At 40.9% G+C, this 22,644-nt stretch overlaps 1 protein-coding gene across 1 annotated transcript in view; it reads right to left on the reverse strand.

The window, feature by feature from the left end:
- Positions 1-5,588: 5,588 nt before the first annotated feature.
- UXS1 (UDP-glucuronate decarboxylase 1) overlaps positions 5,589-22,644 on the reverse strand; it is a 60,399-nt gene continuing 43,343 nt past the window's right edge. Inside the window, exons 10-15 of the mRNA XM_061377867.1 lie at positions 17,145-17,264; positions 15,146-15,189; positions 13,613-13,673; positions 12,185-12,242; positions 8,473-8,576; positions 5,589-6,435 (exon numbers count right to left, since the gene is read on the reverse strand). Of these exons, the coding sequence (XP_061233851.1) occupies positions 6,304-6,435; positions 8,473-8,576; positions 12,185-12,242; positions 13,613-13,673; positions 15,146-15,189; positions 17,145-17,264 (519 nt within the window). The 3' untranslated portion in view covers positions 5,589-6,303. The remainder of the gene's footprint in view (positions 6,436-8,472; positions 8,577-12,184; positions 12,243-13,612; positions 13,674-15,145; positions 15,190-17,144; positions 17,265-22,644) is intronic.

The raw sequence follows: 22,644 nt of genomic DNA on the forward strand, positions 1-22,644 counted from the left end.
CTCCAGGGGAAGGGCTCAATGCAGGAATCTGACTTCAGAAGCAATTGCTGAGATGCACAGCATTTAGCCTGAGCGGCCCCAACCCCTCCCAGGCACGATAACCCGAAGGTTATCGTTGATGAATACTCCCCTTTGTGTCCTTTCCACTGAGCTACAAGCTTCCAGGCTAGCTCGATATGGAATACAATAACTAACTAAGCTATTTAAAATGAGGTTAGTATCAGATAGCATCCAACACAGTCCCCAGGCACAATTCCTACCTAGTTCCCTCTATCCTCAATTCAAACTGGAGTCTATACATTACCAAAATGCATCAGAGCCTGGGCATTTGTCAATGAAGCGCAGTGGATTGGGGGAAGGTTGGTGGGGGTGGTGGCGGTGGCGGTTAGTGGGGTTAAGATCCCCAAAATACAACCATCTTTTCTACCACAGCAACATCAGCCACACTGCTGCTTCTCTCGTTACTGTGAAGTCCTCATGAAGTCTAGGAGGGAGATTTCAACTGTCAGGGGCTTCAGGAGGAGCTTGGTGGGGGAAAGAGATTGGGCAGGTGAGAAAGGGTGGCTTCTCCACAGCTTCTGGAGCTGAAACATCAGGATAAAGAGAGATGAAATGTGTACTGCAAATGCCAGTTGTCAGAAGGGACAGCAGGGGTGTTTCAGCTGTCTGTCATCTAAAGCTTACCAGGAATTTCCAAAGCATGGATCACAGTAACACCATTCCTTACACTTCACTTGTTTCTTAACTGAGTGTACTTCCTAATCTTCCACTTAGAGCCACCACTGTGTGATGGAGTGGTGTCTAGGACAGGCAGCCCAGCAACATGCAGCTCCCTGCAGGAACGCTTCCAGGGAGACAGCTCTTTGCTGAGGGATCCAAACTGAACAAACATGTAAGTCACTTCTCCACACGTACAGATGCACACAGGAGTTACATCCTCCAAAACCTCAGCTTCCCCTATGTTTTGGAGGGCTTGCTCTTAGCAGAATCCTTGCAAGTTTAATCACTTTAAAACTGGTGTATTTCCTTGGTAGAAGAGCCTTTATTCCAAATACAGAATATCACATTCTGAGCCAAGCACACTCTTTTGCACAGTTGGAAAACACCTATTCCTAGAAGAATACTTTCATTTTTGTGTCTTAGAAAAATGCTCTGAATTTGGTGCCATTTGAACCATGCTGATCATTTCCATCATTTCCCAGAATTTATGATTGGGAATTCAGACCTGTTGAATAGGGAAAAATAAAGTGCTGTAAATAAACACCAGCTCTTCCAAGGCCTTTGCAAGCTGTGTCTGTTCCTGCAGACTGACTCAGCCCAGCAGCTTTCCATGATCTGCAGGCTCACAAAGCTATGATCTCTCTCTTCTGAGGAGAGGGCACCCACCTTCTTGCAGAGGGGTGCACCTGCAGTGCGATGCAGCAGCGGTGATGATGCAAAAGTACATGCAATAAGTTACAGAGAAAGCAAGTGCGAGCTGTCACAGGTTTGGGCAAAAGGAGGAAGACCATTAGGAAGCAAAGTCTGGCAGTATGCTGGAGTGCTCCTAAGTTAACTACATTAACAAAATTAATTTCCTGTCAATTTTTTTCTGCCCCAAAACACAGACAAAAACTGTGCATCCCCTCACAGCCTCTTCGCTATGCTGTGCAAGGCAGCACAGGGTGCTTCGCATCATCATTGTCCCCAGCCATCCCATGGTGGGGAGGGTCTTAATTCCCCTTAAGTTCCTATTTGTAACACAAAAATGAGTGTGAAGGACAGGGCACTTTATCACAGGACTGCTTCCCAGGTGGAAGATGCAGATTTCCTTGCTCAAAGCAGCTTTCTTTGCAGTGGGGCAGAGCCCAGACTGCTGTGCTTGGCTTTGATAGTACTTCAGGCCACCCCAAAGTTCCCTGTGGCTTCATGATTTGGACCTTTCAGCTGCTTCAGCCAAGGGATTCAGAGGATCCCCCTCGCTACAGAGAAGCATGTCAGAAACTAGGGAAAAAAGCAAGTATGGACCAGCTGATGTTTGTTCCAGCCTGTAAATGGCAACAAAACAAGGTGGACAAGAAGTTGTTGCCACATTTGTTATTATGGGATAGGCAAGTGAGAGTGGGGAAAGGGAATAGGAAAAGGACTAGAGAACCAGTCTGGGTTTTTTTTTTTGCAAGAAATATGAAGTGTTATTTCAGAAAAACCTCCCTGTTATGGAATCACATTCAGGAACCCCCTTGCCATACGAGAGGAGCCACGTTTTTCTCCAGAGCAATTGCTGCTGTTCCTGGTAGCTCTGAGTCAGAGCCTCAAATAGGGCATTCTCTTCTGCTGCCACTTTTGATCCAAGCACAGGGATACATTCGCAATAGAGCAACTACAGATTTGTGGTGGCTGCAGTCCCACTGTGCAGATGGACTAGCAATGCTGAGTACACGCTTCCCCTGCTATTAACAAAGCAGTTCTTCCCGTTTATGGGTCTTCTCTGATCAGCCTCTAACAATCCTCACGGACTTCTTGGCCTCAAGCAGTGTTAATACTAGTAAGACTGGGGACTAGCTCAATCTACCACACTAATCAAAGCCCTGGTTTGTCCTCTGTTATCCTGTTCCCTAAGGCTAATGAATTTACGCAACTGTGTGTCGTCCCCTTCTCCCTTGCCTCTTTCTCTCAACTTTGAAACTCAATTCTAACCCTGACTGAAGTGTAAGTTTTTTTCAAATATATTATATTCCTGGAAATGCATTAAAAAATAGATGACAGAGACATTCATAAATGCCAGAGGGCAATGAGCTCACTGGGTACGAAACCAGCAGTGCCCATACACATTAGGAGAACTGCAAACACCCTAGACACAGGAAGACTGTCAGATCAGAACACGATTTCCCCATACAGCAAAAAATCTAACATAAAGATAGGGATGAGACTTCTCTAGACTATATATTCATGGAACTACTTGAAACAAATTTGGTCTCCAAGCCCCACTATAGCTTGTCTGTAGATCAGCAATGTGTTTTACAGTGCTCCTGAGCAGCCTACATACAGAAATAAAGAAACAGGACATCAAAATCCAACTGTGGGTCTCACACTGGTAACTTCCAGCAGCAAGAGTAGTCCTTCTTGCGAGGTTCAAGCAACCCATAGCAGTGGATGCCTTGCACACATCTAGAAGGCTGATCTCACTCCCCAGCACCAAGCTTGCCATTTCACCACAGACCTCTGCTACACTGCATACTCTGTACTAAGAGAGGAGGACATGCACATAACACCAGCTGAGCAGTCTGTTTATGCAGATCACTATGACTAAAACAGGCACTTCAATGCATCCATTTATATGTCGTGTTAGTTTTACCTTGCCTGCCTGTCCAGGTGTCAGCAGAAAACCCCAATTCTCAGATTTCCTGAAAAAAACCCAATTACCATACATTGCCTTCTGGCATGGAAATGAGAACATGTCTCAGCTTCATTTACTCCCAGCTCCTATGTTTCCAAGCTTTCAGTGCTGTATTCAACTGCTGTCCAACAGAAGTGGCTCTTCTGGCAAGGTAGGCACCGTTTCTTACCTGTGGTTCCCTGCAAATGTGATTACTTCCTTCTCCTACTGCGATGTATAACCCCAGATGGGAGCAGAGTATCTGCCTTCTTAAAGACTCAGTTCAGACCAGATAAAATTTGAAGTTATCCCAGACTTTCAGCCTTAAGCACCAGAGGGGTCTGTTTTAACAGCCATGATTCATGCCTTTCAAATCAGCTAGAAGGCCAGTCACTGGCTTCAGACCCGAAGAACGGCAACAGCTGCCTCAGCTGCTGTTTCTGGAAGACACAATTTAGAATGAAGATGTGAACTGAACGAAGATCTTCTGAAACAAAAGCTAGAAACAATACAAGGAGAGTAGCAAATCGACACAGCCTGCTGCTCAGGCCCAGTGGGATGCATGCCACATGCTTACAGATCAGTTGCATCTATCAGTCATTTGCCCTCTCTCTGATCTGCTTTTTTATGGAGGAAGTCAGGCTGTGAAGTAACCTAAAAAGCTTTTAAATTCCTATCTGTAGTATCCAAACATTCAGACTTTGTAAGGCATCTCCAGAAGCATACTTGTTCCAGTACAGTGTATGTATTTTGCACTGAAAATGTCATCAAATGAAAACCAGCTCTGGAAGTAACAGCTAGTAAACACAGCTCCCATTTATTCTCAATGGCTGCTCTAAATGTGCGACTAGGGATGCTCCCTTGTCCACCACCTCTTGGGAGATGCTTTGGCATCCAATGGCACGATTTGCACAAGTAAAACATAAGGAGAAAGAGCACCTTCTCCCAGACATAATCTTGATCTTAGGAGTTAAAACCACCATGCTGGGAGCTGATGAACAATTCTCAACACAGAACTACTGAAGTGGGCATTACTTGCATATATATCCTCCAGCTGTGGTTTTGAGTATAAGGAGAGGCTGTGCTTAGTGCACTGTGTATCAGTAATGGCAGTTTATAGGCACATTTGGAGCATGCAAACCATGGTGTACTTTTCAGGCAATTTAATACGGAATAAATGTCCAGATCAAGTAATACCTAGAAAAAGACTTCAAACAAAAAAGCAGACCTCAAGCTGCTCAGCTCTGGAGAAGATGAAGGCAATGTGTAATATCTAAATTCTACCTCTGACTCCAGACAGGAAAATGGTGCTTGGCTCCTCATCTTAGTTACATTGCGAGACTTCCACCGGAAGAAAACTTGTGCACGTAAGCAGGGAAGAAACTGTTTTGTCTTGAAAGGTTTGCTGCAGACCCAGCCCAGACAGGGCACACAAACAAACTTGGCAGCCCCATCATTGCTGGAGTCCTTGGGGAGCTTTACTAGACAGACTGGATGCGTCTCCCAGCCTTGCAAGCACCAGGAGGCTCTGATGCATGACATGCTCAAACAATGGGGCCTAAACACCACACTGCTCATAGTCTTCCTTAGGTCAGGGCATCACATCAGTACTACAGGTAACTCCCCCTTTGACCATCACTCTAAAGATACTCAAAAGCTAATAAAACATGAAACTTCAATGAGATAAAGTCAAATCAGTTTGCTTGCTAAAATTTAGGATTTTGAAGTGGCACTAAGCCAAAATACCTTTTAGAAACTTCTCTACCAACCCCCCCTCCTATATTAAAAATAAAGAAGAACTATTAAAAATAAAAGGAACTGGATCTTTTTGGTTGGTGGGTTGTTTTGTTGGGTTTTTTTTTGGTTGTTATTTGCTTGCTTGGGTTTTTTGTTTGAAAGCATTTACTGGCAATTCAGTAATTGCTTAACATAAAAACATTTCCTCAGATAGAGAGGCTGCAGTTAGACTCTACAGTTTAAAGAAAGTCCTAGACTCCTGCATCACTATCAACTACCTGATCTGGAATAAATCACAATGGTTTTGGCCAATCTATTTCAACAGAGATGCTGCAGCCCTTCCTGCGTTATCTGTTGAGAGACAAGCAATGAAAACCTGAAGCTACTAACTTTGAGCTAATTATTTACAGACTTACTTTCTAATTAATACACAATGAATGCACAGATGTGTAATGCTAGAGAAGTGGCCACAGTGAAACCCTGAAACCAGTAAAGAGAAGTTTCAATATTTTATTAAAATAGCATATTCAACCACTGTAACCAATTATACATTAACTTTATTCCCAGAGTACGCACAACACAGTAGTGATTCAAAATATCCTTATCCATGGTAATCAATGAAAATATCTCAAATTCAAGTGTACAACTAAAACTAAACCTTTGAAAAAAATCTCTCCTTTAAAGAATACATAAAGCTCTCATACAGAATTCTTTTAAATTCCTCTATATGTAGACATCAGTGTCTCTCACCTGACAATACCACTAGCTTTTTTCTTATGCATAGTAGAACATCTCATATTTTATAGTACCCATTTTATAAATAAATTGGCATTTTCCATCCCGTTTGTGTTTATCTTCAGCTTCACAAAGAAACCAGTAAATAAAACTGTCAAGGACAGTCACAACAAAATGATCTCACAGCAAGATATAAAACTTGAAGATACTAAAAGATGCTTCTACTCTATTTTACATAAAAAGACAGATTTAAAAAGTGCAAGGCAAGATTTGCAGGGGGAGGGGAATATTTGTTATTTTTAGGCACATCCACTTCTTTAAAGCAAGCTTCAGAATGAAATTCCAGTTTGTTCTTCATGATACCTGTGTTTCAAAGTCTCTCAAATTAAAAAAAATAAAAAATAAAATAAAAGAAGAAACAAAAAATTACATCCGTCAAATGTCACGCCAGGAATTTCCTGTCCAACCAACAGCCTTCAGTTATGTCTTGTTCTTCCTTTTTTCATCCTTGCGGGTTTTGGTTTGGGAATATACTGATTGTTTGCCTGATACTCAAGTTCTTTACGGAAGTAATGAATTGCTTTATTCAAACCTTCTTCCAGTGGGACCTGTTCGCAAAAGCAATGAGAGAATCATATCACTCTGAGTTCACATCAACCCTTTTCACAACAGTATATTTTTAATACAGCTATCAAAAGACTGCTAGAAGTCTCATTCTCAGCCAATGTAAGTATTAACAGCACCACATTCTGGTTACTTCTTGGCACTGCTGATGCGTGTTAGCTTTTAAAGATCAGATGTATTTTCTGATATAGTAAGTAAAAAACGCCAACAATTTTAGATCTCCATCAGGTGGTTATGATTGGTCTGTTTACACATAATTCTACGTTCAATTCCTAATGCACTGAAAGAGAAAAGCATGCAGAAATTTAAGCCCCTTCTGTTATTAATGACTGAAGATCCTCTTTCACAGAATCTCACAGACTGGTTAGTTATAAAGGTGGTGGGTTTTGTTTGGTTTTTGTTTTTAATTTTTGTTTTTACTTCTTCAGTGCTCCACTGATATACAGAAAAAGAGATATAAATTATCATCCAGTATCTCATTTGGTGTCCTTAAATCCTATACAAAAAATTGCAATTCTTCATATTCTATGTCTGTAATTTACACACTATGATTTACATATGGGAACAACAGAAATACTACCCACTTTTCTCAGGAGCCCTATGATATTGACATGCTCACTGATACCATCAATACAGGAGGATAAAATAATAGCACAAGAACTACTTGCCTTGATGTACCAACACTGCAGCTGCTACTTAAGAGTAAGTTTTGTTACTGACTGTGCCAAACACAGAAGGTCAAGAAGTAAAATGTTAACTGTTTTAAACCTGTTGTGATTGTAACACTTGCCATTGTCCTTGTGCTTTCAGGCACAGTCTACTTATATGAGGTACCTCTGTGAATCCTTTCTCAGAATGGTCTGGAGTTGCCTTTTTCTATTAATAGCCTTACATTTACTAGATAGGTTCACATGTTTCCTGGAAAGAATTTTGCCTGCAAATCTAAAAAAGCCTACAAAACCACTGTGCTAGCTAGGAAGGGAACTAAGAAAGTCACACCTTTTCCAGGAATTAAGTAGCCCTTGCTTCCTCAAAGAAACCAGCTCTTAATCATCAGCTATGCCTGGTTATACACAGTTAACTTCACCAAAAAGATCGAGAAAGGAAAAACAAGCAACCATGGGCATTTTGCGTATCTTGTATATTAGCTGTGCAGAACCACCACAATCTTAACACCACCTCAGGTGGCTGGTAACGAAGTTCTAGAGATGGACAGACATTATTGTGGGTGGTGAGATGTTAGGCTAACCATGAGCATATTGCAAGCTGACCAACATTCAGAACAAGCCCCGAAGATCTCTACGTGTGACACTTGTAGTCCAAAATAAGGGCTTCTTATTTGGGTTTACTGTAGTCCAACAGAATAAAAAAATAAATGTCATCTCCCTGGCTAGCTTCTGTTTTGCTTGAGTTCCACATATTTCCCTTTAAACAGACTCTAAAAACCACAAGATTTTTCTGGTGCTCATATTTCTCCCTATCAATCCAAATAAGACTTTTTTGGTTACAACGTTGTTACGGGTAATCTTAAAAACGGTTTTACTCCAAAAAGTAAGAAAAAAATATTTAATTAAATAAATGCAATTTTCCCCTTCCATAAGGCATGTTACCACACCAAAACAGGAATGATGATTACAACAAAACAGCAGCAAACTCATTAGCTCCCATAACTGTGTATATATTTCAAAGGATTCAACTGGCTCACAAAAAGGCAGACACTTCATACCATGCATGTGAAAAAGGTAAAATGGTTATCTATACAATGTTTTCTTCCTACTTAAATATATTACAAATGCTAATGATAATCTGCTGTTCTGCATGGCACAAGCTACAAAATCTTCCCCAGCAGTTCCTGAATCACGAGCTAGGGCAACCTATGAGAGACAGCCCTTAAACAATTGTCCTGGAGATTGTGTTAAGCAGATATCCTCATAACCAAAACATATCATAATAATGTAGTCCTCCATCCCCCTCTGCCACCCTGTGTTTCCGCACACAACAGTAGTAACAGCGGTACGTACCACAGGTTCCCAGCCAAGCAACAACTTGGCTTTTCTGATGTCAGGTTTTCGTTTCTGAGGGTCATCCTGTGCTTCTGAGAGAAACTGGATTTCACTCCCACTGCCTATTAAACAAGAGATTATGTGTTATCATCTGCAATTCACTATGCTTTACATTCACACCTTTCCTACCTGTTGGAGCATCAGGTCTTTCTGCAGCTTTCTCCTTCATAATTCTACCACTGAACTGCTTTCCACAGACATAGCTGCACTCCATGCAACACTAGGTAAATCAGTTGTTCCACAGCAAAATGGATTTCACAGATTTCCACATGGATTCACAGAAAGGAAATCATGCTTCACCAGTCAAATAACCTTTTATGATGAAACGACTGCTCAAGTAGGTCCTAGGTGGACACCAACTTGCATGTTAGCCAGCCACACGCCTTTGCCCTCTACTTAGCACTAGTGCGATACATCTGAAGCGCGGACACCAGTTCTGGGCTCCCCAGTACAAGAGAGACATGGACATACTGTAGAAAGTCCAAAAAAGGGCCATGAAGATGAAGGGACTGGAGCCCCTATCCTGTGAGGACAGTCTGAGAGAGCTGGGACTGTTCAGTCTAGAGAAGAGAAGGATCAGGGGGATTTTATCCATGTGGAAAATACCTGACGGGAGGAGTAAAGAAGAAGGAGCCAGGCTCTTTTCAGTGACACTCAGTGACAGGACCAGAGGCAATGAGCACAAAATGAGGCCTCCCCTGAACATCAAGAAATGCTGTTTTAGGGAGGGTGACCAAGCAGAGGCACAAGTTGCCCAGTGAGGCTGTGGAGCCTCCATCCTTGGAGATACTCAGGTGGAGTCTGGACATGATTCTGAGCCACTGCTGGCTGTAGCTGCCCCGGCTTGAGCAGAAGGGTTGGACCAAATGATCTTCAGAGGTTCCTCCCAACCTTAACAATTCTGTGATTGTCAGCACTTTTGCATTGTAGGACTTCACCTCCTCTTTGCCCACACTCCCTAGCCTGAGCCAACATAGTACTTGCCTTTCCCCATGACAGTACACAGAAACAGACTTATTTCTCTAACCAAATCTAGCAAATAGTTTATATGCCATATTACCATGGGATTTTATGGATGTAGAACTAAGAATCATAGAATCTGAGTACTTAGGGTTGGAAAGGACCTTAAGATCATCCAGTTCCCCCCCCTCTGCCATGGGCAGGGACACTTCACACTAAACCGTATCACCCAAGGCTCTGTCCAACCTGGCCTTGAACACCACCAGGGATGGAACATTCACAAGCTCCCTGGGCAACCCATTCCACTGCCTCACCACCCTAACAGGAAAGAACTTCTTCCTTATATCCAATCTACACTTCCCCTGTTGAAGTTTTAACCCATTACCCCTTGTCCTATCACTACAGTCCCTAATGAAGAGTCCCTCCGCAGCATCCCTATAGGCCCCCTTCAGACACTGGAAGGCTGCTCTGAGGTCTCCATGCAGCCTTCTCCAGGCTGAACAGCCCCAGCTTTCTCAGCCCATCTTCATATGGGAGGTGCTTCAGCCCCCTGATCATTCTCGTGGCCCTCCTCCTGACTTGTTCCAACAGCTCCATGTCCTTTTTATGTTGAGGACACCAGAACTGCACACAGTACTCCAAGTGGGGTCTCATGAGAGCAGAGGAGAGGGGCAAAATCACCTCCTTTGACCTGCTGGTCACACTCCTTTTGATGCAGCCCAGGATACGGTTGGCTTTCTGGGCTGCAAACACACTGAAGCCGGCTCATGTTCAGTTTCTCATCAATCAACACCCCCAAGTCCTTCTCTGCAGGGCTGCTCTGAATCTCTTCTCTGCCCAGCCTGTAGCTGTGCCTGGGATTGCTCCGACCCAGGTGTAGGGCCTTGCACTTGGCATGGTTAAACTTCATGAGGTTGGCATCAGCCCACCTCACAAGCTGGAGTGGATGGCATTCCTTCCCTCCAGCGTATCAACCGAACCACACAGCTTGGTGTCATCGGCAAACTTGCTGAGGGCGCACTCAATCCCACTGTCCATGTCACCAACAAAGATGTTGAACAAGACCGGTCCCAACACCAATCCCTGAGGGACACCACTTGTTACTGGTCTCCAGCCGGACACTGAGCCATTGACCACAACTCTTTGTGTGTGGCCATCCAGCCAGTTCTTTACCCACCGAGTGGTCCATCCATCAAACTGATGTCTCCCCAATTTAGAGACAAGGATGTCGTGTGGGACAGTGTTGAACGCTTTGCTCAAGTCCAGGTAGATGACATCAACTGCTCTACTGCTGTCCATCAGTTCTGTAGCCCCATCATAGAAGGCCACCAAATTGGTGAGGCAGGATTTCCCCTTAGTGAAGCCATGCTGGCTGTCACCAAGTACCTTGTTGTTTTCCATGTGCCTTAGCATGCCTTCCAGCAGAATCTGCTCCAAGATCTTGCCAGGCACAGAGGTGAGACTGACTGGTCTGTAATTCCCCGGGTCACCCATTTTCCCCTTCCTGAAAATGGGGGTTATTTCCCTTTTTCCAGTCGTCGGGAATTTCACCTGACTGCCATGATTTTTCAAATATGATGGACAGTGGCTTAGCAACTTCATTCGCCAGCTCCTTTAGGACCCGCGGATAGATTTCATCAGGTCCCATGGACTTGTGTACGCTCAGGTTTTTAAGATGGTCTCGAACCAGACCCTCCCCTACAGCAGGCCTAGGGTCTTCATTCTCACAGTCCCCACATCTGCCTTCCAAGGCTTGGGTGGTGCTGTCAGAGCATTTGCCAGTGAAGACCGAGACAAAAGTCATTAAGAACCTCAGAGCCTATTCCGAATCCTCCTCCAAAGCCACCTCTCCGAGCAGAATGCTTGCGAACAAAGATACAACAATTATTCTACATGCCTGATGGGTTTGGTGCTGTGGTTTTCAACTTTCTTCTCTGATCTGTAGATTCATTAAAGTTTTCCAGAGGGGACAGTCTGCTATTAGAAACATCACATGCAGCAGCTTCTGTTCTGTATGCCTGAACTTGGCTTTTTCAGATCCCTCAGAAGCAGTTCTGGAATCTACAGACTGAAAATCCTTGGCTAATCAGTATGTTTCATCTCATTAGGAAGCCACATTAAAAGACTAAGCATAGCCACTCACTTCCATTCTTGAGAGCTCTGATTTGCTACAGATATCAGAGCAGGAATGAAGAGAAATCCAGTGTTTTCTTCCCAGACGCATACTAGAAAGGTGCTGACACCCTCATGAGGCTTTTAGTAGTAATTTGAGGAGAACAGCCTACATAATTGTGAAGAACCACCTTGCTGGAGTATCTGTATTTCAGCTGAGACACTATGCAAGACATTTTCATTCATGTATTTTATGTTTCATTTAGGTATGTCCTTGTGCCAAAACAAAGGTAAAATGCATAAACATTATACAAAATGATTTGCATAGATTGCACAGATACACAGGAAAGGATGTATTAATCCTACTGTTCATGCAATATTTTACACCTAATTGAGAGGATTTGGATTATCTTAGTAATATTTAATTATATCATTGAGATACAATTACATGCCTTTGATAAAATTATTAAGAAATCCAAAGACCAATTACATATATTACAAAGACCAATCCATATATTACACATACTAATCAAGTAATAATCGTCTAACAACAGTAAGTACTTCATATGCTTTACCAAGAATTACTTATCATACTCACCAACAAGCTTTTTAATTAACTGAGCAAATTCTAAGATAGTGTGCTCTTCTGGGTTTCCCTAGAAATAGAAAGGATATTCATGACAATAACAACTTAATTTCTAACATGATTCCAACAGGGTCATTTAAAACTGTGAAAGAGGTAAACATTATGCTTTATTCCTACTTTGATGAAAAAATAAACTTTGACAAGCTCCATACTAAGTAGAAAAGTTGCCTTCTATTACATCTGCCTTGCTAATTCAAGGTGTGGGGGGGGGGGGCATCCAAAAGAAATTAGGCTGTAAAGAATGGGCAAATGCACTTCAATCACAGTAAAGGCATATACCACTCAGCAGCCCACACAACTACAGCACAGTTTGAAATCTGGATTCAAGGACTCTGCTGAGTCGAGGACAGATGATATAATGAAGTATGCTAAATTCTCAGTTCATCCAAAGTTAGGAATCCAAACTAATTTAGCTGTTAACAATCGCTTCCACATTTCCTACAGCTTGCATATCATCAGTATGTATAAGGGCTACTTGCTTGCCTATACAATATTCCTTATTTTTTTCTCTAAACAACTTGCACGTGAACTCCAGATCAACATTTCAGAACAAAAAACTAAATGAAAAACTTACTGTCTGCATTAGCTCACCTTCATCAAAACTAATTCCCTCTGTCCCTAGCTTTCCTTGTTGTACAACTCTTCTTTACTATATCTTGTTTGACTTATAGCTGAATATCCAGGTACATATAGATTTAAACACTGAGTTTTCTGGAGACAAAACGTGATGGGGTTTGAAAAATATCAGCGTTAGGATGGAAATACAGAAATGAATTCCTGACCACAGTAAAAAAGGAAATCTAGTGAACAACTAACTGCCTTGCAGAGTTGAACGTCTGACCTGGCAAAAGTTGAGCTATACAGAAATGACCAAGCATATGCATCCTTTTTTTATTCTTGTATCCAATGCTGAGAGTAAGGTGAGAGAACAAAAATCTTATTAGAAAAATTCTAAACAGCCTTAATCAATATCAGAAAATTATACCATACAATTCTTAGTGTATTCTGCATGTCTCCCATGTTTTGGGGTTTTTTTGTGTGTTTTGTGTGTGTGTGTGTGTGTGTGTGTGTGTTTGTTTGTTTGCTGTTTTTCCTGTTAATTTTTTTTTAAATTATTCTAATTAGATAAATCTTTTGCTAAAACAAATGAAAAATTCTAGAAAATGTATCCATTTAGCCTTTTCTTGGAACTGTAAAGTCACGACATCTAGGGACTTACTTATAAAGAGAATAACATGGAAGAATATATTATTTCTAATGGAAAGAACTTTTTTGCTCCATTTATTTCTTCTAGAAATCAGCATTAGTGACAAGGAGGGAAACAGAGGTGATGTTGGCCACTGCACAGTAAACACAGTAGAGTGGAGGTCTCATACTCACCAAATTGACAGGACTGCTGACATTGCTGTTCATCAACGCAACCAAGCCATTCACAAGATCGCTATAAAATGGGAAGAACAGATTGAGGCAACTTCCACTTCCCTATAAATAATATTCTTGTCTAAAAAGAGGGCTGCCTCCTCAGAGCTCCAGTGAAGCAGATCAGGCAGCAGTGTATACAGTGTATAATTCAATGGGTGCATGCTTTCTTGGCTGTTTGTTCCACAGTCCTTGTTGATGTACTGAACCGGAGGTTAGTTTGAAAGGGTAGTTATCATTGGGATAAACTGTCTATAGTGTACAGTGTATAATTCAATGGGTGCATGCTTTCTTGGCTGTTTGTCCCACAGTCCCTGTTGATGTACTGAACCAGAAGTTAGTTTGAAAGGGTAATTATCATTGGGATAAACTGTCTATAGTTCACCTGACCATATCAAATGACAACTGAAAAAAAAAAAAAATCAAATTACCAAAACACAATTAAAACTCCTTCTTCCCTCCAGTACCCAAGCATATTTAGGAGGGCCATTTCCAACACATTTCAAACAGAACAAATTGTAAAACAGAGGAACATGACACACTCCCCTTCCCCCTCCTTGCAGTTTGTTGTTTGAATTGTCTATTTGTTTCATAAGTTCTTAAACCAATTTTATTAAAAAACAGTATTTCACAGAATCATGGACTAGTTTGGGTTGGAAGGGACCTTAAGAACATCTAGTTCCAATACCCCCCACCATGACCAGGGACACCTCACACCAGACCACGTTGCTCAAGGCCCTCTCCAAACTGGCTTTGAACACTGAAAGGATGGAGCATTTGGAATTACCTCCCTCCAGCAAAATAATCTGAAATTATTTTGGATTATCAGCAACAAATTTAGCAACTTGCCCCGGACATACAAATCCAGATCCCTTTCATTATGACTTATAATCAGGAACAAAGTGGTTACTTTGAACTGATGGCGTTTCCACAATGTCTACTACTGGCTGTTACTACTTTAAGCAGAGGGAAAGAACAGTCTTAAGCAGAGAACCATTAAACCAACCCAGAAGCCTGGCATGGATGTTTAGCTAGCATGACAGAAGATTCTGAGGAACAGATTCTTTTTTTCATATCAAAGTACATTGCGGTATTGCTAACACCACAAATACGCCCTCAGCAGGTTCTCTTCCCAGAACAGGGACATGTGAATGTACTGTACACACTGATCACAGCACCCCCAAAGACACGAGGTGGCAGTATTGCATTAAAATGCAAAGAGTGGCAAACTGCTCAGCATGAAAAACTTACCTACCCATTAACTGGCTGTCCCTTGACAGGATGAACACATTAATATCTCAACTCAAAGTTCTAAACCAACTAACGTTTTGTTTCTTGGTACTTTTAAAAACTTCTGTGTCTCCCTTCTGAAAGTAAATCTGGCCTAAGAATAAACAAAATTTCTCTGACTAAAATGTACATGCATGGAAAGCTGGCCAAGCTCAAAGAACCATCAAGTAAAGTAAATATCAGACAGTTACGAACAAGGCTTACCTGACATACTGGAAAGCTCTTGTCTGAGTTCCAGGTCCATAGACCTAAAACCAGATGAAAATTACAAAAGTTACATCAACACAGAAGTTCTCTGTAGCCCAATTACTTTTTCCACACCACTCTAGAAAAACGTCCCAAGGACAAACACCCAAGACACAAGCTCAATGTTACAGGAATGGGAAAAGATGTGCCTGCAGAGCCTTTGGCAAAGTATCAGTTCTTTGAAGGTCTTCCTCCTCTCGGACATGTCTCCAGTAAACAGATCTGTAGGCATTTTATTAACCACAACTCTGCATATAGGAAACATACTCAGGGATGTAGGACAGAGCCATGGTTTGTCCTCTCCTGGAACACTGGAAGAAGCTGCAGCATACACGCAGCCAGAAAAGAGAGCCAAATGTTTAAACCAAACCTCAGACTACTAAGAAGTGCTTATGATTAGCAATTTTTATTTGCTCTTAACAACAGCCAACTTGAGAGACTACCAAATACTAGTGGTCTCTAAAAAAATTGTCAAAAAACCCCACAAAATACTGTAAGCATTTAAAGCAATCAGATGCAGGGAGGGGGGATCACTTGGCTCTAAATAGTATTATCTGGGGAAATGGGAAGTAGAATTTCTAAAGGATGAGACTCCCAAAGTCACCTCTACAGATTCATACCAAAATCTTAAGAGCGAAAAAAATAAAAAGGTTTCTCAGGTTATGTGCTGGCACTCTGGATCAAGAAACATAATGAAGTTCAACCAGACATTAAAGTATACTTACAGTGTACATAATGGCATCAGATAACATTATTTTTTTCACTGTTTAAGTGCTTGCTGTACTACAGTCCCTAGAACATGAATACTTAAAATTGTGAAGGCTATCAGTAGGCACATTTAAGTGGTGAAAGCACTGAAGGTTAACTAGGGACACACACATCTTATCAACCTGCTACAGCAGAAAAAGTTTTTGGAAAGACAGGACAAAAAGCATGTCTGTCTTCCCAGGGAACAGGAAAGACAATACAATTGGTATACACATCATCATTTGTCACTTAGTAAACCTGCTGCTCTCTGAGGCAGATAGAGAATCAGGATTTCACATTTAAGCAGGTATTGGGTAAGATCAGGGGTTTGAGAGTTTGCCCAATAAATGATTCTGAGAGGAATGCACCAGGAGAGCACACTAATGGCCTGATGGACTCCCAAAGCAAACAGGAAGCAGATTTTATGTACACAAGTAGAGCTTTCTGCTTGTTTTCTTTTAGCTTGTAGGTCAGTTTTACAGAACTAAGTCATTTGTGCATGATTTCTGCAAAGTCATCTATGTGGCTACCTTTCTTATTTGCAGGCAACGGCTAGAAAATACAATGTAGTTTCCTCCTCCTCCCAATTTCTCTTGATACCTCCTTATTTTTCTTAATAAAGCTTTCCTTTACAATAACACAAAGCATAAATGGGTGTGTTTGCATAGGCTAGAATATCTTCAAATTAAAGAGATGGTTCAAATGGAGTAAATAATCTCTTGAGAAAGCAAAGAGATTGAGTCCATTCACTTTCAGGAAAGGTTGACACTTGGTATTCCTGTTAGCCAAATTCTGTGATGATACAAGGGGGATCTATTTATTTTTTTTTTCCTCGCAACTACTGCTTATTGCTGATAATTCATTTTATTTGACCTGAGCAGCTAAACAGCTCTCCCCTTAGTCCTTTCGTCGTATTCAGTAATTTTCAATGTCAGACAGTTACTTCCTACAAAATGGTGATGTTGTGCAAAATATTCTATTTTATCCTCTATCACATTCTTGATAGAGTTTAGACAGCATGGGGGTTGCAGTAATAATAATAAGAAAAGCTCTCAATATTGCCTCCTACAGAACAGTACTGACTTCAGACTTCTGTGAGTCTGAGGGCAAGAAACCTCAGTGTTTTCTAAAATCCATTTTCTTTCAGAGCACATGAGGATAGGATAGAAAGACAAACAGTTCTTCATGGCACTGAATGGCCATTACTTACTGTTAGTGGTTCTCCCTGGAGAGCTTGTAGGATAAAATTACTGACAACTCTACCATCATTCATATGCATTCGAGGACCAAAGGTATTGAATATTCTGGCAACCCTCACTTCAACTCCCTCCTGTAGGCAAAGAAAACAGAATTGTTGTTACCTTAATAAAAGTGCTTTTTGTCCTAAAAGTGCAAATTAATTCTCCCTCTCCGAAAGCTTTCTTAAGAATCCCTCTTACAGCTTTAACAAGCATTCTTTTCTCACCATGAAATACTTCTAAACTCCCCTCAACGTTACTGGTTGTAGTAGTGGGTACAGCAAGGTAATTTATACTGGTTCTCAGTATTTGTAATGTAAATTCTAAATCTGTGCTAGAACAGCTGATGATCTCAGCATGTGCATTTTCTTCCAGACAGCAAGAACTTAAAGTCTTTCCAACAGTACCCTTCCAACAGTTTATTTCACCTGGTACTTATCTACATATTTTGCACGTAAGTGAAGCCTCACAATCACCAGACCAAGGTAGCACTTCCAAAGATCAGAAAAGCTGAACACTTCAGATAAATATCTTCATGACTGACATAAAATAAGGGGCTTTGTGACCACTACTACAAATGTTTCTTAGCTCCCTGATACTTCATAGGCTGTATAAATGCTCACATTACAGTCCAGGTCTCTTCAATGGTTTCATTTTTTTTCCAAGAAATGTATCGATCATTCCAGAAGCCTTTCCTGCAGAATATTCTGCAATTTTTCAAAGCAAAATGCAACAAATAGCTGAAATTGGAAAACTTGACTGGTCAAAACATTCTACCACTGAGAGACTGAGGACTGAAGTAATCTCTCTAGGTATTTTCTGTTTATTAACACTCATTTGGACAAGCCACAGCTCACAATAAAGCCTCCAAGAAGGATGTTTGGCCTTTGTGTGCTGAAGCATCCATTTGGCTCCCAATGAGTTCAGAGCAGTGTGGTATGCTATAAACAGATAGATGCTATCATCCAAGAGGCAGGGAGGAAGGTGTCAACTTCAGCTCAGGCCTATGCATCTTCCTCATACTCCCTGTCCTCCACCCCCCAGAAAAAGCCATCTTTCTGTTAGTCACAGGAAACACTTTTTATCTGAAGCAAACTTTGTGCTTCTGATTCAACTGAAGAAACTGAAGTAATGAAACACAATGCTCTGGAGTTGCAGACAGCCCGTTATTCCTTTGGAGGATTCACAGAGCATCTTGTATTTTCAATGCATTTTACTAAGGTATTTTAATAAGGCTTAGACCAATGTTTGCCATTTTCTTGGACAACAAGAGTGTGTGTGGAAGAAGTGTACTGTTTGTCCATCTGTGCCTGAAGGCTGCAGCTCATGCACACTTCATTCAAGATTGATCTGGAAACACATACTTCACAAGTACAAGAAAAACCTGCAGGAAAATCTGATCTCTCTTGGGTCTCTAAGTGATTCATGAACACATGAAACCTCAAAGAAGTTTTGTGAAAGCAGTATCATTAGCTTTTTACAAATGAGAGAGAGAGAAGCAAAAGGCACATTAACACTTTGGTTATTGGTGTTGAGAAATGGGAAACACCAAGTAGTATACGTAAAGCAGAACACTTCCTAGTATGCAGAAGGCCAAACAACATCCAGTTCTGTTTAACTGCAGGTAAGGTTTTAGTTGCCACTTTCAAATGTTTATATTTGCAACTAAATTGTAAGCTAACAGTAACCAGAAAAGTAACTATTGTATCATAGGAAAAGCTACAGTCTTGGGTCTTTGCCACACAAGCAACTTGCCTCCACAACATAGCCAAAAAAAATCACCTCACAACATCCACCTGGCCCTGCTGAGAGGTCCTGAAAGGAGCAGGAGTCCCTTCCCACACAAAATTTATCAGTTGTGATCATATTCTTTACTTCCTGTTAGCTAAAAAAGCACAGCAATGTAACATGTCAAACATGTAATTCCAGCAGCATGAGGCAGAGCCATTTCCAATGCCTTCCAAGTACCTGGAAATACATACTCTGACAGAGTTGCTGCTTCTTTCCTTTTGCCCAGCACTATCTTAAAAAGGACACTGGCTCCTTCAGGGAGGGAATGTGTTCCATTTGGGTTTTCCAGATATTGCCATTAATACCAAGTACAGAAAATGAGGCACTTGGAAGCTAGTACTCAAGTTAAAAATAGCTCATTAAACAATGCTGACAAAAAAGCCTCTCTGGTACTACAGAAGCTACAGCAGCAGCCTTGTTTTCCAGTACTGGCTGGAAACTAGCAAGGGATCTAGAAAAGAAAAACAACACATTCTCTACACGCACTTACTCAAAGCCACAGTGAATCCAGCATTTCTTCTCCCTTCTATTTATTCCCCTTCCCCCACTGTAATGTTGTCTTTTAAAATGAAGAAATTTTTATTTATAGCGTCACCTAGCAAAGCTTTTCTCTGCATCCCACTGCTTTGAAAAATCTATTTTCTGTGCAGCTGAATTTTCATTTGTGCTTGTAAAAGTGGGATCTGTCTACTTAGGGAAAAAAAAAAAAAACAAAAACAAAAAACCCAAAAAAAACCCTCTTCTACGGACAGACTTTGGAGATAACAACTTGACAATTGTCCTAAGTTTTCTTTCACCATTTCGTGAATATCTCTTTTGAAGTGATCTTTTTTTTCATGCTGATTAACTTTACTCCTTTTTGTATTAACTGCCTACAAATACTTATGTCACACTCTTACCTACGTCCTGTCATTCTGTATATCAACAAGATGTTAATCATGACTGAACATCTCCACCATAGTCCCACTAGTGAAGCCAGTTACTTCCTCAGATTTGCAGCAGTAATGTACAATATGAGAAAGAAAAACTTATTTGTCCCACATTTATACTGCTAAACAAAAGACAGCATGAGAGTAATCCCTGACACTGAGATCAAAATTGACCAACTGGATTTTGTCCCCATGGTTTAAGGCTATGCCTTCCTATAGCAAATTAATTAGAGCAATTCCTTGAGCAATCAAGAAAAGAGCCTGAAAACAAGTTAACAAAACGCAGCATTGTGTAGTAGCAAAACACTTCAGCTCACTGTTATTGACCATATGGACATGTTCACAGAGACTGTACCTGTAGCGATGCAGAGAGAAGACAGAAAAGATGCAAGGAATACTTACAGAATATCTTACACAGACAGCTCCTCTGAATAATACTCATACTATTCTACAGCTGTCAGTCAAAACCTAGCATTAATTATCCAGTCTCCCCTGGAAAACAAACTTGTCCACGGTCTTCAGCATGATTCTTTGCCACTTAGCTCTACAGGTCCCTGCTCCAGAAGCATCAAGGATTCTATAACATCATCTTAATTGGAAAAGACATTTTAATTTCATGAGCCTTTTAAGAAAAGGTATCTCCTCATGTTGACTGTCCCAGAAAGCATACCAATACAGAATACAACTCAAATGTCAAGACGCTCTTTTAACTGAAACTCCTCAAACATATGCTGCAGCTGTAATTCATAAGGATATCAGGCAAGATTCTCATGCTAATTAGCCATACTTTTTGCAAAGTCTATGGATCTATCTGAACAGCAAGAATGAACTACATTGCCCAGCATAAAAAAATCAGGAAAGGGAAAGCTGCAATTGTCTCTTCTACAGCAGACAACTGGGTTCAAAATACCTGGCAGTGAAAGCCCAGACAGTTGCATGGATATCACCTTGACCTGCTAAAAGCCTGTTGAATTACTACAATTGCTGCCACCTCTTGCTTTCTTAGCCACTTTTTTACTGATTCACATACTTTCCCGTGTGTTTCAGAGATCATCAACTAACTTGTGAAACTGCTCCCAAAACTCTGAATTGTAATCACAGCAGACATACTAGCATAGTATGCAGCAATATTAATCTGTGATGTGTTTAAGCTACAATACTATACACTGAGGCATGGTCCAAAGTACGTATGTGCTGCCTGTTGTATTAGCAAAATAAGATTTTGGTTACTCATAGATTTTAAAAACTGTTTTGTAAAAACAGTAAGGCTGAGATCTGAATTTCATAAGCAGTAAAGCCCCTAAAGCTAGGAAGGACAAGCACAATGACCTGAACTCTTATTCTGGCATAATGCAAGTCTCTGAACACAAACAAGGCATACCTCCCGTACTCTCACCTTATGGCTGAAATATTACCATGCTTATAGTTCAATACTTCCCAGATTAGAGAAGCTACACCTTCTCTTTGAGGTCTCTTCATACCATTATTTACACCTCCCTGCTAAAAATACACCCTATTTCTAACACTTACCTGAGTTCACAGACCTCTTGTATGTACTGTACATGGCCCATGTAAACAGCCACAGACCTGTTCCACCAGCACACTGACTGCCTGTATTTGTTCAGTCCACAGCTTTGATAATCACTGCAATACAATCTTCCGACCTTGTCTGGGGTTCAAGGTTATCTTGCAATCGTTAACAGTACAGAGCATATAGAAACAGTAAAGATACTAGAGCATTAGCAACACCATTGTGTCTGAATATGGGTCTGAGGATCCAAAACTTCTGTCCTGCTTTATTTTCATATAATTTAGAAAGTGTTGCTCCACTGCCAGAAAAAAAAAAAGCCTTAAATTATATCATGCTATGTTTGTATTAGCAAGCTCTGACAACTCAGGTAAAACAATATCATTCAGAAATAGATACTTAAATAATGAAACCCCACTTACAGAAGGACTCCTATTACTAATGCCCCAGTAAAACATCAGTTTGCATTTTCAGAATACTGTCTCAGTTACTGCAGTGTTCTCTGCTTTTCACCTCAATTACTCCAACCGAATGTTACCAACAGGTAGCTTTGGAAAACTATGCTACTTCTGCATTTGTACAGGACTAAACACAATGTTCTGGTTCACATACAGACCTCCTACACAGCAAAATAAATTTTAACAGCTCTAATAATTCATTAGAAAGAGTGCAGAACTATTAGTCCAACAGTGCAGAGAAAACAGCAGGAGATTTTAGAAAAAGGGAGGACTACCAGAAGGACTGTACAGTAATTGGAAAAAGCCTAAATTTTAATTCTTAAATTATTTAACTTTATTGAACTATGATGAAGGATTTTTATCTGTGGTTTCTTTATTCCAAAGTATAAAAGCCTATTTGTGAACCCTGCAGTTACAATGGTTGAAAGCAGTACTGTTTCCCCTTTCAAAGTGGAGACAGCTAATCAGGAAGATAAAAGCAACTAACCACAAACAGTACTTGAAATTTTCAATGGAACTGGCACATTTATTGAGAACACTAATATAATTATGAGTGTGTGACCTCAGACTTTGCAGTGGAAAGGCACTGTGGACAACTCTTTTCTTTCTAGATTTCCCTGACTTTGTATATAACAACTCAGATGGGACACTGGTTGTGGTGCTGCACTTCAGGGGTGTCAATGCCCTCTCAGTCAGCAGTGAGAGCGTCTGCTGCATCTCAACTCAACACAGGCAGTGCCCATGGTTGCTGACTGCCTGTAGCATC

This window comes from Neopsephotus bourkii, unplaced genomic scaffold, assembly GCF_033783945.1.
Source record: "Neopsephotus bourkii isolate Nb327-2 ecotype Australia unplaced genomic scaffold, CSIRO-AGI_Nbou_v1 NB_1760, whole genome shotgun sequence".
In the NCBI taxonomy this organism is placed as follows: Eukaryota; Metazoa; Chordata; class Aves; order Psittaciformes; family Psittacidae; genus Neopsephotus; species Neopsephotus bourkii.